The 17,559-nt window shown below is 38.9% G+C and overlaps 2 protein-coding genes across 4 annotated transcripts in view; both read right to left on the bottom strand.

Moving 5' to 3' along the window:
* LOC109037896 (uncharacterized) overlaps positions 1-5,419 on the bottom strand; it is a 65,472-nt gene extending 60,053 nt beyond the window's left edge. For 2 of the 3 annotated variants that reach the window (XM_019052752.2, XM_019052751.2), the window contains exon 1: positions 5,150-5,418. In XM_019052752.2, coding sequence (XP_018908297.2) covers positions 5,150-5,266 — 117 coding nt within the window. In that variant the 5' untranslated portion in view covers positions 5,267-5,418. Of the gene's footprint in view, positions 1-5,149 lie in introns of all 3 variants that reach the window. The other variant, XM_019052750.2, reaches the window with a different exon arrangement.
* Positions 1-17,559, bottom strand: part of LOC140223884 (uncharacterized) — a 526,084-nt gene that overhangs the window by 245,607 nt on the left and 262,918 nt on the right. The window lies entirely within an intron of this gene.

The following is a 17,559-nucleotide window of genomic DNA, read 5'->3' as shown; positions in this document are numbered from 1 at the left end:
AAGTTTGGGCCAAATCCAGGGGGGGGGGGGGGCCAAAATCGGCGTTTTAGGAACAACCTCTTTAAAAAGGAGCGGGAAAGGTTGTGAGGTTCCCACTTATTTTGGCTCTAAAAACTTGTAACTGTGACTTTTTTGGTTTCAATATGGTTTACTATCAATGTTCGGCTGTAACTGAAAGTAATTCGTAAGTGTTTTTTTTTTTTTTTTTTTTTTTTTACCATTTTCAAATAGCTAATGGCTAATCCCACGCTTATACCCCAGCCCCAGGTGAGCAGTGCCTGAGTGACTGGGACCACATATAATAACAAATTTTATCTCAACTTGTCCCGTTTGAGGGTATAACCATGTTAAATTACGTGCTCGTGCTTCAAAAGAGCAGAAATTCAATAGTCATGGTGACTGATGTTCAATTATACGACTTTCAATGTTAGTTTGAGTGGTGATGTAGGTCTTTATACAGGTTCCATCATGAAATGTACTTTTTTTTGAACAGCGCGCCAGTCCGCGTACTTTTCTACGCCACAGCAAATCTTCAAGATGGCTGCCTGGCCACCACCCTCTGTATTTTCTCTATGTCTTGGATCTGATTTCAGATCTTTAAAGGTTAGGTTACTTACGTTGTTTTAGACTAGGCACAATCAGTGAGGAACAGGCCCTGTATCTCCAGATTATGAGAGGGTTCCGATACGGAAAATTGGTCTGCCTTGATGACAATAGGTTCAGTTCCATAAGGACAGCTTAATAACAGCAAGATGGAGCCAAATTCCAACTTACACCCTACTCAATAGTAACATTTTTTATATAGATTAAGTGAACATTATCATGATTGTTGCTCACATAAAAATTTCCTCTTGCAAAGCTTCACCGCCTTACTCCTTGCTATGTACCTGGCATTGCATATTATTGACCGCATACATTGAAGAACTCACAGCACTGTGAATAATAGGATGTTCTCAACATTAAATGTTGCAGAATGACTGCTCAGTGCTCTAGTATAGTCATCATTATAAAATTGCTTCTCGGGGGCCCTTATGCCTGAGCTCCTTAGCACATGACAATTGAGCAGAATTTAATAGAACCTGTTTCAAATGACTTCCTTCTGTCCTGTACGCCCAGAACACAGAAAGAAGGAAAATTATCTGAGATCAGCTGACCTAATATTTGATGTCATCCCACAACCATCATGCCATTTCTCTGGTTGTAGAAAGATACAATCTATCTGGGTAAAGACAATTTCAAAGAGTAAATTCTGTTCATTTTTGAGCCATGTCCCAGAGAAATGTAAACTGACCAAGAAAGTCACCCGCAAGAAGTCAAGAACTCACACTAGGTACTGTTAAATGAATTGCAGGCATTGTTCCCACGGGTCAAAAATAATGGATTTGATCATCATCACTACCCAAATTTTTCTCTTTGGAAACCTTAATGTTGCAGGCACAACGTTGCCAGGCGGTTTTGTTGTAACAATAGTTGGCAGTAAGTATAAAAATTGGACCAAAGTCTCTAGCGGAAGTTTGACTAAACTAGTATTAGTATGTGAATAAGAACCAAGGTGTTGTGTTTAATATTTATTAATCACTGAGGTACCTTTGGGCTTAGACCATCTCCAGAGTAGAGTACCTGTTTAGCGAGAGTATAGACAGATGTGAAACTCCGAAAATTCATCAGGCCTTCACCGATGCCTCCGCGAATAAAGTTAGGGCCCAGACATGGGCGTTTCAAACGGTTTAGCAGAGATTCCGTCTTGGCCCGGGAGGCTAGGGTTGACAAAAATCCTGCCGCGGATCATCAGTAAGCAAGAGCGTGTCACCGATGCGTCTCTTCTCTACTCTCAGTTCTTGTATGCTAAAGTGGAGAAAGAAAGAACTTTATTTGCTTCATCTACTGGCAAATTCGCCCCTTCCTTCAGCGGCCCGGGTAGCCCACACGGTAATGCGATTATCTCACATTCAGGTGATCCGCAGTTCGCGCCCCGCTGGAGGCAAGTTTTTAACACTTTGAACATATTTATAAATGCCGCGTAGGACATCAAATGATTATTTTTTCAAAAAATAAGAGTGAGGGTTGCATTTTGATTGAAACGAAATAATTGAAAAGGGCTCCTCTTGCTTCAGAGAATCTTCTGGATCCAAGGTCCAGGGTCCCTGTATAAGGGTATACAGGGGCCGTCCAATAAACTTGTTTTTTCTTGGAGGAAAAAGTAGACTCCAGACTTTGTTTAATGTAACAAAGTGTTCAGTTAACATCCTTTAGTATAAATTACGTAAGACCTTTTTCCCATTTTTAGACCCCCATACTTCTCCTTGTGCAGCACCGTTAGGCATCCCTTAACAACCCCCCCCCCTCTAAAAATTACGTGAGGCTCGACTGACTCCCCTTTTTTTTCAATTATCGTAGATCGAAGCATTACATTTCCCGTTAGAAAAAATGAAATTTTCAGGCCACAATTTTTATAAGTGAAACTAAATTTCTGGAGTAAGTTCACAGGAAAGATTCATGATATAATTAGTTTAATAAACAAAAATACAGAGCAAAATTGAAGATTTTTTTGGCCTTGGGAGTAAATAGTTAAAAGTATAAAGTTGACGTAAGGATAAAAGTCACTACTCATAATCCCACGGAGTACAGAAGTGGGAATCAAGAGAATTGATAGGGCATGGTTCAATCGGTCAGCAATCAGTGGTTTCCTGATTTCCTCTATTTCATCTTGAATTTTATTATCAACCTGACGAAACATGGATTTTTGCATTTTCTTGAAATATAGGCTAAAAAGCCGACATAAGGCTCAGCCGTGCCCTCTCCTCCCCCCTCGTAAGGCACCGAAAGGCTGTTATAGACCCCCCCCTTCCCCTAAGAGCCTTACGCAGTTTATGGACGGCCCCTTATTTGTATTTTTTGTATTCCTCATGGTCTTTATTACTCAGAATTCCTAATCATATAGATAATAGAATAGAAATCATGCAGATTTTCCTTTGAAAAAAAAAAGGGGGCGTTTAAGTTGGTTTGAGTTTGAAGGATTCCTGCTTAGCCCAAAAGGCGAGGGTTGACAAAAATCCTGCGGCGCGTGGGGAGTGCAGTGAGTCTGCTGAAAGGAAACATCGATGCTCCCGATTGCGCACCAGACAGTTTGCGATGGAAATTCGGCAGGATTTTTGTCAACCCTACCTTCCGAGCTCAAGGAAGGAATCTCTGCTGAACAGTCGACTCCCAGAAATGCGGCCAACCTATGAATTTCCAGGGTGTCTACAAGATTTTCAGAATGAAATTCCCTGACAATTCCAGGTTTTCCATGACAAAAAATGACAAAATTCCCTGACTTTTTGAGTTTAGCCATACGATGAACTAGTTAGAAAATATTAAAAAAAAAACTATCCTTAGGAATGACCCCATAAAGTCATATTCTGAATTACCATGGCGTTGGAAGGAGTTGAGTAATACTTTTGAAAGGAATGAGATCCTAAATACTCAAAATAAAGCTAACTCCAAAATGGTATACTCAGACTACAATTGACCTTCAAAATTTAATTTTTAAGCTCTATTACGCTCTCTTTGTGACATATTGCCCCGTATACTTTTGAAAATTCAAACTATAGTTCACCCTGGTGGTTTCATAAATATTGGCATATTACTTAGTGCCCTGAAAAAACAAGTCTCTTTGTCTTAAAATATAAAACAAGAGTTGTAAATGTGCCTAACTTACGTAGATTTTGCTAAAATCAAGAGGAAATACGAGTCTCTTCTCAATTTTAGATAAATTTACTTAATTCGGGGTTTTTTTTTTTTTTTTTTTTTTTAAAGGTCAATTAAATCAGTTGATTCCAGAACCTATTGTTGGTATTGAATTTGTCTTATACTCAACAAGCGTTGGCTTGTTAGAATATAATCCACCAATAATATTTCTACAAGGTGGTGGTGGTGGTTTACCAATTGTGAACATGATGATTTAAGAACCAGAAAAATTTCATGCAAAATGCAGTTGACATTAAATATTTCTTTACTCAGTTAAAGAAAAACTAAAATTCTAGCACTTTCATTAAATTTCCTAACTTATTGAAAAAATTGATTAACCATCTGCTCAAAACTGGGGCACTTATTATCCTGTCATTATTTACTGTAATTTTCTGCTGTTAGCAAGTTAACTTCATTCAAGTCTGTTTAGTCTATCTTGCCATTTGGCATGAATTAAGTAGATAAATTAAATAGGGCAGATCGATTCGATCTTTAAAGTTAGCGAACACACATTAGTGAACCTAGCGGCCGTGTTGCAAACTGGTTGAACAGAGCAGTTTACATTATCAGCCACGCGAGCGCGCGACTCCGCCAATTCGGCAGTGACGAGTAAAAATAGCCGCGAAATGTTCGAATTGCGAAAATTCCCTGACTTTCACCGGTTTTCGATTGAATTCCCTGACTTTTCCCAGTTCTCCAGTCAGTGATCAAATTCCCTGATTTTTCCCGGTTTTCCAGACCTGCAGACACCGTGATTTCAAATGTCCAGAGTGATTTACAAATACAATTGTTACGAATCGTTGTTTATAAAGCATGTGATTAGCTTACTTTTTGCATAATTTTACTTATTTTTCCGAAAGAACGCTCATTGATGTACATCCTTGGCCATCTTGGTTAGAATTGAAATCTGTAGGCTGGCAGTGAAATTTCGTGTGTTAGAAGTTGCTCAGAAGGATGGCTGCACTTTTGGGCCCTAAGCTCTCCATCAAGCAATCTGTCCATACTCTCGCTATAAAGGTACTCTACTTCAGAGTGCAAATTCTTTGGAACATAAATATATCACACTTCGTTCTAGACAAGTTTAACAACTTGTGTAAAACAAAGTGTGATATATTTACGTTCCAAAGAATTTGTACTACTCTGAAGATAGGTAAGCCGAAAGGTACCTCAGTGATTAATAAATAATAAACACAACACCTTGGTTCTTATTCACATACTAATAAAATGGTGTCGTTCAAATCAAGCCTTGTTAATTCGACTAAACGCTTATATATCTCATAACAACCAAGATACCAACATGTCAGGCAACAGCCAACAGGTGGTCAGGGTGCTTAATATTAATATTGACATCAAGAGAAAGTCTGAGATAAATCAGTGCGCAACGATGGTGTACGATAAATAATTCGAAGTGAATTCTAACCTGAAATTCCGATTCGTAGCTATCTTCAGAGTCATTCGGCTTCTCCAAATTTTCGATGTGATTGAGGAAATTTAGAAGAATATTTCGCAAAGGCGGTCTCTCTTGATTTTCTCTCATTGCAACCCATGCCTGAAGGTAGAATCAAGTAGACATTTTGGTTCTAATTACTCACTCTGACATCTTATTAACACTAGTCAGCAAGTATCCTGATATAATAATTAACATAAAATTATCAAAATAAATAATTATTCATGACCTAATTATCACCAACCGAAACAACCAAAGGCCAAAGACATAAAGACGGAGCGCTCGTATCTAAAAGCACGGGGAAAAAGTGAAGCTAGGTTCGGCTCAAGGTGGATTTATACAGGTATGGAAAAGTTGAAAATTTCCCATGAGCCTCAGTACGTGTCACATGACCTCGTGACGTAGGTTAAGGGGCCCGTTTTTTAATTAAATTACAATCAAATCAACATTCAAACGTTTGTGCGTTTAAACGCTAAAATTAATATCGCATAACCAAAATTGTGCAAAAAATCCCACAAAATTTTGACAAACGATAAACCGAACATAATAAATCAAAATAATCACAACATCCAAAATGGCTGACGTTAAGGGGCCGCTGGAGAGCCAATCAGAGGCCAGTTGTTTAGTTCTGTCCATACCATCGGCTAGAGTCCCTTTCAAAGACATAAAGACGGAGCGCTCGTATCTAAAAGCACGGGGAAAAAGTGAAGCTAGGTTCGGCGCTGCGCGCTTGTGTGAGTGTGTAAATGAGCGCGGGAATCCATGGCGGCAAACGGAAATTTGATTTGAACTTGTCCTCTTGATTTTTGCACATTTCTTCTTTGAAACGTATTTTAAATTCCTAAAACGAATATACTAAGAAAGTTCGGTCTGCGTCCTAATATAATACACCTACTTTTGCTCGGTAACAGGCAGTAATCTCACATAAAGTTAGTTTTTCTTCTGCTCATGGTGGTTCTGCAGGTTCAAACAGGCCGTTACAGTTCTAGATCAACGTTACTCCCAAATGAAATTAATCGGTCGACGACGGACTGAAACTAACCTAAAGTTAAAAAAATATGAGTGTGTACCTGAATTTGGGCAAAAATCAACCTAAAATACTTTGTTTCCGCAATTTTATTTATTAGTTCCCGCCCTCTATTTGAATTCAAACTTGTCCCGATTTCGCCGCCAATCCTCTAGCCAATAGTAGAGGTGATTGAAAAGAAGCTCTAGAAGCTTCATTTTTTGCTTTTAGTGCTCCGTCTTTATGTCTTTGGTCCCTTTATACTGAGAGTCAAGACAACACCCCTCATGGAGCACAGATTAGTCCAGATCGCTAACATCCAATCTAGCCAATGCTTAGAAAGCGTGAGTAATTTTGCTTCAAGTTAGGCAACTTTAGAAAATTGATGGCACTACCAGTAGTGAAAGGACTTGACCGGATTGAGAGAAATTTCCTCTTGATTCTGATTATAAAGCTTTAATAAAGTATAGATAGTAATGTATAATAATGGTTTTTGATCAAATAAGATTTTATCAAGTACTGTTATGCTAAGTATTCTGTTTCAATATTCTTACAACAGTTGGTAGCAATTAACTGCTCTCATGGGGGCCTGGCGGGAATTCAAAACTAGGAACCAAAAGTCTCATTTTGGCAGGATTTTGCTTTAATTTTCGGTTTCTAAGGCTTTAAACTTCAAAAATATGATATATTATAATCTGCAAATTTTTTCAATAATGTCATCTACTCAGTATACTGATGAACTCTGATTTGTTTATTTCCACCGATAAAGCACAAAAACATAGCCCGATTATACGAATAAAGAAGGAGAATTAATTTAAATACGGGTAAACAAGGCTAAAAATTATTGAAACACTTAAAGGCAGGACGTTTCGAGCTGCTACCAGCTCATTTTCAGCTGCAAAAACACATAAAAACAAGTAAAAAATTGAGTGGCGACCTGACCCCAGCCGTTATTATGAGTGGTTACGTGATAACGGCTGAGGTCAGGTCGCCACTCAATTTTTTACTTGTTTTTATGTGTTTTTGCAGCTGAAAATGAGCTGGAAGCAGCTCGAAACGTCTTACCTTTTAGTGTTTCAATAATTTTTAGCCTTGTTAACTCGTATTTTAATTAATTCTCCTTCTTTATTTATTTCCACCTTAATTATTTAATCTGGAAATATTGAACCACATAAATTCTACTGAGAAACTAATTCTTGAATTCTTCGGAACGTTTCATTCCACAAAAATCTGAAAAAGAAGTATTCTCCCGCCGAAAATCTGCTGAAAATAGCCAAAATTTCAGTTTTGGTTCCTAGTTTTAAATGCCCATGGATTTTTCCGCCAATGGCGCTCACAAAACTACTCACGCTCCTCCGCCGATGTCATAGCGATCTGGACTAATCTGTGTCATGGAGTCACAAACGGGAATAAAGATTACAGAAATTGAACGTTTTTCGTAATCTTTGATCGGCTCATTCTTAAATTCCTTTCTCCGTTCCTTCTTTCATCCCGTTTGTTCCTTGTCGAACCCGAAATTTCTCGGTCCATTACAGATTATAATCTTTGCAATTGGTGAAAATGTAATCTTTATTCCCGTTTGTGACACTGTGAAGGCCTAAAATCCGGTTAACCAATCAGAAATGGATTCGCATTGTCTTGACTCTCAGTATAAGGCCTTGTCTCCACGGCGCAACTGTTGAAGGAAGTTAGCGCAACTGTTGCGTGTTTGTTCCGCGTTTGTTGCACCAACCGAGGTTCCCTGTCTCGACACACGGCTAAGTGTTCCCGGAACATTTAAGCGGGAATATTTGAACGACTCAATTACTTTTGAGGTGAATCAGTATCAACTTTTGTAAACAAAGCACTTGTAGAATTGATTGTCCATGTCGAGTTTTCTTATATTGTCATAATGAGTGATGCTCGGTTGAGTGCGGCATATTTTGCCTTTTTGACGAGTGCTGCAGCTGCATCCCTTTATTTTTTAAAGTGTAAAAGGGTGCCACCAAGGTGGTGGGTAAGACCATGGGCAGATTCCCGTCGAGGTACACTGGCCATGTCTCACAACGAGATGCGAAATGAGGATGTAGAAAGCTTCACCCGAGCTTCTAATGATCTTACAATAGGTAGATATAAGCATTGAAAGTGTAGGAGTGCTAATCCAGTAAAGCACCGCACCTTCACTCCATGGTGTCGTAAAGATTGTATGTCTGCCATTATTGTAGTGAAACAAATAACTAATCGGGAATACTTATGGGAATCGCTCCTTCAAAATATGATCAAAATAAGCGGATATTGATAGGTCAACAATGTATCGCTGAAGCAGAAGCGTCTAAATCCTCTTGAGGCAACGGACGGTGACAATCTTAACAAACTGATGACGCTTCACAAATTTTAAATTTCCACATTCCCAGAGACACGCGCTGAAATCCTGTTTCTCACCCCTCTTTCCGACTGCTCTCCGAGTCCATGAGCAAGACAGGAAGAAAATAGGCAAGCTACCTACTACTGTTTGCCTACCTATGTGTTTTTTTTTCTTAAACTTGATTTTCAAAGGTGACTCATGTAAAGAGCAACTGACAAACAAGATTTCAGAACCTGCCATTGCATTTCACTAACCTAAGACACAAACCCAACCTTACCATTGATATTCTTTCGCTTACACTGTATATTATTCTCCCATTGAGATTCGATATGAACTCAATTCAAAGATGCTTTTGAATTTAATTATTCGGGTAGATTGGAATAAAGAGCTTTCAGTCTACCTGTAAAGCGCATTTACTAACATTCACTGCTGTCACAAGATATTTTTGCACAGGCAGAGCCACTTTCCACAGTTGATGGATCTCTAACGCCAAGGCTCAATTGTGACAAGTGATTCAACGACCAAAAATTGTTACACGCCTCAATAAAAACCGTATTCTTATCTCAAATTGCATAAACAGAGCACTCACCAAAAAATCTCCTTCCTTCTACCTCAGTATGAGAAGAGTGACGATACTTTGGAGCAATAACTTTGAACTAGTTTCAATAAATGATGGCCTCAGAATTTGAGTCATCATTTACAAGAGATTGGATCAAAGAAATAAGTCAGCAGGTCACGGTTGTGGCTGGTCTCACACTTCCAGTAGGACAACCAGGAAATAGATACATGGATAACACACAAATTCAAGAGCTACACAGCTCTGATTGGATCAGATTCCAGATTTAATCGGTAGATTGAAATGAAAATATTCGGTGCACTACTTAAAGGGAAGCAGGGTGCCTTATCTTGAAATCTTAGGCAAATCGTGTGGATACAGTAAAAAAGTTCTCCGCAGATGATGAACTGGTAGGTAAGGCTATTACTCAATTGTAGCCTGTAAAGCTCTTTGCTTGCTTTGCTTCTGTAGTCATAAAATGTTGATTAGAGTTGCAAGAATTATCTGAAAAAGCAGTAATAAGCCTGGATTCCATCTGACACTAAACACCTTCACTAGAAAATAACGTCCTACGTTTAGCTAAATAGGGATAAATAAGCCACATATAACTGAAGGAATCACGTAAAAGTGCTTAAGCAACAATTACAGTAAAATTATGATTGTAAAAAATGTTGAATAATGGCAAAATTAAAGCTAAATCGTGGGATAAGCACTCACTCAATCGTTTATTTGAGGTTAAATCATACGAAAAAGGTAAACAACTGTTCCACGTTCGAGGCTTCTGACCTTGAAAGTTTCTGTTATAAGTGAAACATTTGTGAGACAGTTCCGTTCCTTCAACAGTTGCGCCAACTTCCTTCAACAGTTGCGCCGTGGAGACAAGGCCCAAAGGGACTCTAGGTTCGGCGCTGCGCGCTTGTGTGAGTGAGCGGAGTTCAATCGTCGACATCGGCAGAAGTCGAATTCGAAAAAAGGGCAGTCGTCGACTCGAAGCGAACGGGTCGAATGGTTCCGCGAACTGCCGCGAATGTCATGAACATTCGCCGGGGCGAGTTCGGACGAGTTTGTTATTGTTTCTCATTAAACTAACCCCTTTTGAGGACATTAGTAATAGTGATAGTACATCTACATACCTATTTATTAGTCAAGAATGTCTAATATTTTTCACTGAATAAATTTTCGCATGTCGTCGGATAAATTATTTTTTTGGCAGTGTGTCTGTTTAGTAGTAATTTCTTGCCTAGCCACTGCTGTTCATTGTCGGAACGGTGGGAAGTTAATCGAAGCTGTTCAATCCGGAAGTGTTTTTGAGTCAGTTTAAATTAATTAATTAATTTCTTTTTCAGTCTGAGCCCTAATTGAGTGGACATTCTACGACTTTCGTGTAGGTAGGTGGAAAAATCCACTTTTTGAGGAAAAAGTAGTCTTTCAGCAGTTCATAGATTATCTCCACTCGCTACCACGCCAAAGGAGCATATCATTGCGTCTGATCATTGAAGGTTTCTTGAGAACCAAGTTGATGAAAAATGCAGATGAAACTGTAGCTTTTCTTGTTCTTGAAAAACTTTAATGGCAGATTTTCTTATACAGCGAGGGAAACGTCTCTGCTCCATGGTCATAGTCGCCATGACTGAAGATTTCTTCGATGGTAAAGTTCCTTATCACCTTTAATACGCTTTAATATCACAGGTCTTTACATCTACCTCATTGTAAGTTGCTTTCAAGCCTCTACTTTGACAACTTTATTCTTGATGTGGAAGCCAACGCTTTGTTACCCACAGGAGTTACTTGGAAATAAATACATTCATGTAGGATACCTAGAATTTACTACCGACACGCAGTTTCCTTTGCTTCAATCTGCTTTTGCGCAGTTCCTCATACTGTAACGTGACAAGACTGAGTCATAGAAGGGTGCCTCGGCTCCCTACTAAAGAGAGACAGGGTGCTGAAAACACGAACACAAAAAGATAAGAGGATGAAACACTAAGTATACTTGACTGCAAAAGTGAAAGAGCCGGTTGAGGCCCAGCCTCAAAGAAGTACAACTGGAACTTCTCACACTAGTCCTAATCGGAACATTTTAATTCAAACATGGAAAAAGTTATGACATAGGTACCTATCGAGCATTCTTTTTGCACATCGCGGTAGGACATGATACTTTCAAAGACGAGAAAAATCAAGTTTATTTGCCATGAAATTAAAAAAAAAAATTAGGCATTTTCACCGCGACTTGTTTCTGAAAACACAGAAATGAGACATTGATTTTTACACGCAACTTCATAAGAGTTTTTCACTTTCATTGAAGAAATTTGAAGTTCATTTTATAAATCCTTCCATTTTAAGGGGATGCATAATGAAGGTGACATCACTTAACCACAATCCTATCTGCAGTTGCATCATTTCAGATGTTCTTAAATTTTTTACTATTTTGAAGCATAACGGATCAGTACATGAAGAAAAATTGCATGTAATGCACCGATTCTGAGATGCTATCAATCCATATTCCTTGCACAATGGAAATTTTTCTAGGTTCACCATTGATGTGTATGTCTAATCACATTAAAAGATAAAAATAAATAAAAAAAGCCACTTAGCGCCCCAGCTGGGTCTTATTAGAAAAGATATTAAAAAAACTTAAATTCCCTCCAAGTATCAGAATGGAAAAATCCTGAAGACCTTTCTCTTCAAATCATGGTGCAAAATTAAGAGGAGAACGTTTCTCCAAAGTTCATTTTCAATTAAGTCTATTATTGGACATAGCCTTTCTCTGATGAAGAAAAGGAAGACATTAATGGTGACGCTAGGCTTTTATTGCTCATCAGTCGAGGTCAAATTAAAAATCGAGACCTGGTTACTTAGGTATCTACTTTAAGGGTCAGAAACAAAGCATAAATTTAGATTAATTTACAACCATTGATGGAATTTCCTGATCCACTATGGCTCTCGTTCTGCTAAGAGAGCTACTTAAACTTAGAGGTCTTTAGTGTCGTCCTCGGCAAAGACAAGCAGCCTATACATAATGCTCCATTTGCAACAAACGATAAAATGAAAAGCACAATGAAAAGTAAAATAAAATGCACAATGGTGAACTAGGTTCGATTGGTTCGGTGCGTTCGGGCATCGACGTATGACCATTCGCGAATCGACCTCTGACCGTTCGCCACGAATCGACCATTGCCGATGTCGACCTTTGCTACTCGTTCGTGTGAGTGTGTAAATGAGCGCGGGAATCCATGGCGGCAAACGGAAATTTGATTTGAACTTGTCCTCTTGATTTTTGCACATTTCTTCTTTGAAACGTATTTTAAATTCCTAAAACGAATATACTAAGAAAGTTCGGTCTGCGTCCTAATATAATACACCTACTTTTGCTCGGTAACAGGCAGTAATCTCACATAAAGTTAGTTTTTCTTCTGCTCATGGTGGTTCTGCTATGGAACGCCGTTAGTGTCAAAACCCTTTTCTTGCGCGCGCGGAATTTTTTCTGGCGCGCGGAATTTTTTTTCGGCGCGCGGAAAGAAAAAATCCGTTTTCGATGAAAATCTCTGAATTTCCGGATTCCGCGCCGGTTTTCGATATATTTGCGCCGTTTGTGTCAAAACTATTTTTTCCGGCGCGGCGCTCCAAATCTGTTCCGCGCGCGGAATTTTCGATATATCGATTCCTGCTCGCCGTTTGTGTCAAAACTATTTTTTCCGGCGCGGCGCTCCAAATCTGTTCCGCGCGCAGAATTCTCGATATATCGATTCCTGCTCGCCGACTGTTTTTTCCGGCGCTGCACCAGAAAATAATTCCGCGCGCCACTTTTTCGATATATCGATTTTTCTGCGCGCGGAGAATATTATCTCTCTTTTGAACGATTTCCATTATCGATCCTCTGCGTGCCCCTGCCGTATGTGGGTCGCGGTCCTGTAAACAAACGCAGATTGATAACACAAATGATCCAAACAACTCGAAATCTCTTAATTTTAATTAATTTAAATCCATTTTCGACTTCAACCAAGCATTTGGCAATAATATTCATCGTATTTTACAACCTGGAGCCACGGCCTATCGGCTCATTTTAAGGTGCATTCTGAAAATCAGTTTTACAAGTCCAATGTCCAAACCCAGACTTTCTTCTTTTACTTTTTTTTAACCATTCTCTTTTCACTTTCGCCTCAAATCAAATGTTTTGCAGTTTTTTTATCTTAAGTAAGTGGTCCTGAATTCATTCAAGAGTTAGAAGTTCACGATTTATTTAGTATTATAGCCTTTTGACCTCTTAAGCTTTATCGATATGATCTCATGTAGTTCGAGGTTTCTTTGGCCCAAACCAAGTGATTACTTACACATCTGATGTGAGTCTTATGGCTCTTCAAATTCGCAGTGTAAAATTAAATCAGAGACTACAGTTACTTAATCCAGTTCTGCTCTCTTGTTCAATGTTTGTCATAAGTGTTTGTTCGTGTCTGTTCTTTATAAGTGACCACTGTAGTGCGTATACACAGTTATGCTATCGGTACAGGTATTATTTCTTGTTTTCTACAGTCAGGACTTTCTCTTAAGCGCAATAATTTACCAAAGAAATTCACCTAGTTGCGTAAATAATTTGGTGTATAGATATTCTGTTAATGTCTCCTTGCGGTGATGCAAAGTTTCTGAGATCTGTCATAAGTGGATTTTGCATTTAGACGGTCACTCTTGCCTGATAAAATTACTGCTCTAGCAGCTTCAAATTTATACTTTGATCTCTGATTCATCACTAAATGACACTCGTGCGGTGTCATTTATCTTTAATCAGTTCAAAGCTATTTCGACAATGAATCATCAAAGGTCCGATCGAAGAAGGAATTTTCTGGTGAGTGCTGCGGCTGAACCGACATCACAACTCTACTATCGAAAGCATCAACCAAGACATGATCATTCGTCTGGAAGTGGAAATATTTTGCAACTCATCAGCAGGCCGATTATTGAAGGCTTAGAGCAACCCGACAAGACAACAAATTCCGATATATTACATGGAGAAGATAGGGCTATGTCTTTTCATATCGGGCTGACATAGTTTCAATAATCAGGTAGCTGGTAGTTTAACAGGTAAGATTTGTAAAGTCACTTAGGTATCACAAGTTACATTCGTATCTCTTGTGGAACAGTGTTTGTAGGTATGCTTACCTTTGTGGAGATTAATTGATAACAAAACGAGCATATCGATGTCATAGCCTAACTAGAAAACCATGTACGTAGATTTACAAAGTTTCAGACTTTCTGTTTCTCTTCGATTATAAAATCATGCAACGAAATGTTACAAATGTCATCCCCAGATAACCTTAACCATGTTCCTGACTTATTCTTATGGGAGGATGTAATTCTATGTCTTTTCAAAATCCTTCCATCCGTCTGTACCTGAGAAATTCAGTAAATCAGCCGACTTTCGGACTTTTAACCAGAATCGTCGGCATCTTTACAATTGAAATGATTCTTAGGTGTTTTTGAACAAAGGCATTTTATTAAAATTTTTGTTCGACAGGTTTGATTCACCCTGAATTCTTAAATAGAGAGAAAAAAAATATTTTCTTCACTCTAGAAAGACATGAAACTGACCAAGCTGTAGGTAAGTAAGTAGTTTTTGATTACTTCATTCCATGAAATGTGATGAGCCTTGTTGCTGCAGGAAACACAACATACTAGCAGGAATCCTCAAATAAATTTTCTATCTTGTACAATATCTGTTGATACTTAAGTATTTGATGATACCTACGAAGTACAAAATTTCTGAAAAGACACTGGGAATACCAGCAGAGTCATCTCAAAATTTTCTCTCAGGAACAAAACTAAAAATTGTGGAAGTTTCCTAAGAATGCTCTGAAGACAAATTTACGTATTATTAATAGATGAAGTGTAGCCTGCTACATATCATGTCGTATTCCTCTTCAAATATACATGCAGGTGAGTAGATTTTGAAATTTTGAGCGCACAATTTGCTTAAGAAAGAAGCGAGCACTACCATGATTTCCACTTACCATTACCACTTCCTCATAAATTTTTATAAGTTGATGCTTTTGAAAGTTGAGTTGTGATGTCGGTTCAGCCGCAGCACTCACCAGAAAATTCCTTCTTCGATCGGACCTTTGATGATTCATTGTCGAAATAGCTTTGAACTGATTAAAGATAAATGACACCGCACGAGTGTCATTTAGTGATGAATCAGAGATCAAAGTATAAATTTGAAGCTGCTAGAGCAGTAATTTTATCAGGCAAGAGTGACCGTCTAAATGCAAAATCCACTTATGACAGATCTCAGAAACTTTGCATCACCGCAAGGAGACATTAACAGAATATCTATACACCAAATTATTTACGCAACTAGGTGAATTTCTTTGGTAAATTATTGCGCTTAAGAGAAAGTCCTGACTGTAGAAAACAAGAAATAATACCTGTACCGATAGCATAACTGTGTATACGCACTACAGTGGTCATTTATAAAGAACAGACACGAGCAAACACTTATGACAAACATTGAACAAGAGAGCAGAACTGGATTAAGTAACTGTAGTCTCTGATTTAATTCTACACTGCGAATTTGAAGAGCCATAAGACTCACATCAGATGTGTAAGTAATCACTTGGTTTGGGCCAAAGAAACCTCGAACTACATGAGATCATATCGATAAAGCTTAAGAGGTCAAAAGGCTATAATACTAAATAAATCGTGAACTTCTAACTCTTGAATGAATTCAGGACCACTTACTTAAGATAAAAAAACTGCAAAACATTTGATTTGAGGCGAAAGTGAAAAGAGAATGGTTAAAAAAAAGTAAAAGAAGAAAGTCTGGGTTTGGACATTGGACTTGTAAAACTGATTTTCAGAATGCACCTTAAAATGAGCCGATAGGCCGTGGCTCCAGGTTGTAAAATACGATGAATATTATTGACGAATGCTTGGTTGAAGTCGAAAATGGATTTAAATTAATTAAAATTAAGAGATTTCGAGTTGTTTGGATCATTTGTGTTATCAATCTGCGTTTGTTTACAGGACCGCGACCCACATAGACATACGGCAGGGCACGCAGAGGATCGATAATGGAAATCGTTCAAAAGAGAGATAATATTCTCCGCGCGCAGAAAAATCGATATATCGAAAAAGTGGCGCGCGGAATTATTTTCTGGTGCAGCGCCGGAAAAAACAGTCGGCGAGCAGGAATCGATATATCGAGAATTCTGCGCGCGGAACAGATTTGGAGCGCCGCGCCGGAAAAAATAGTTTTGACACAAACGGCGAGCAGGAATCGATATATCGAAAATTCCGCGCGCGGAACAGATTTGGAGCGCCGCGCCGGAAAAAATAGTTTTGACACAAACGGCGCAAATATATCGAAAACCGGCGCGGAATCCGGAAATTCAGAGATTTTCATCGAAAACGGGTTTTTTCTTTCCGCGCGCCAGAAAAAATTCCGCGCGCGCAAGAAAAGGGTTTTGACACTAACGGCGTTCCATAGTTCTGCAGGTTCAAACAGGCCGTTACAGTTCTAGATCAACGTTACTCCCAAATGAAATTAATCGGTCGACGACGGACTGAAACTAACCTAAAGTTAAAAAAATATGAGTGTGTACCTGAATTTGGGCAAAAATCAACCTAAAATACTTTGTTTCCGCAATTTTATTTATTAGTTCCCGCCCTCTATTTGAATTCAAACTTGTCCCGATTTCGCCGCCAATCCTCTAGCCAATAGTAGAGGTGATTGAAAAGAAGCTCTAGAAGCTTCATTTTTTGCTTTTAGTGCTCCGTCTTCATGTCTTTGGAAACAACCGAACAGACGTCAGACAGACGTAGGTAGAGCTAGAGTCCCTTTATACTGAGAGTGAAGACAATTTGAATCCATTTCTGATTGGTTCCCGTATTTTAGGCCTCCACAGTGTCACAAACGGGAATAAAGATTACATTTTCACCAATTGCAAAGATTATAATCTGGAATGGACCAGGGAATTATGGGTTCGGCAAGGAACAAACGGAATGAGAGGAGGAACGGAGAAAGGCATTTGAGAATGGGCCGATCAAAGATTACGAAAAACGTTCAATTTCTGTAATCTTTATTCCCGTTTGTGACATCCATGAGCCGAATTGTCTTGACTCTCAGTATAAAGGGACTCTAGGTAGAGCAAGGTACTAGGGACCAGTTCTATAGGACCCTGGACTCCCGTAAGAGCCAATGTAAAAATTCGTGAGCAGGTACTAGTGCTGCTGTCTCGCGTAGGACCCTCGCAACTCACTGCTGTTATCAGTTGTTGGACTTTAGACAGGGACCAGTTCTATAGGACCCTGGACTCCCGAAAGAGGCAATGTAAAAATTCGTGAGCAGGTACTAGTGCTGCTATCTCGCGTAGGACCCTCGCAACTCACTGCTGTTATCAGTTGTTGGACTTCATTAAAATCCGTAGGATCGCGTATAACTGCAAAAAATCGAATTTTTTACTCTACATAATTTGTAGGCGTCATAT

This window comes from Bemisia tabaci, chromosome 2 (assembly GCF_918797505.1).
Source record: "Bemisia tabaci chromosome 2, PGI_BMITA_v3".
Taxonomy (NCBI): Eukaryota; Metazoa; Arthropoda; class Insecta; order Hemiptera; family Aleyrodidae; genus Bemisia; species Bemisia tabaci.
This window is presented reverse-complemented; position numbering and strand designations above follow the sequence as displayed.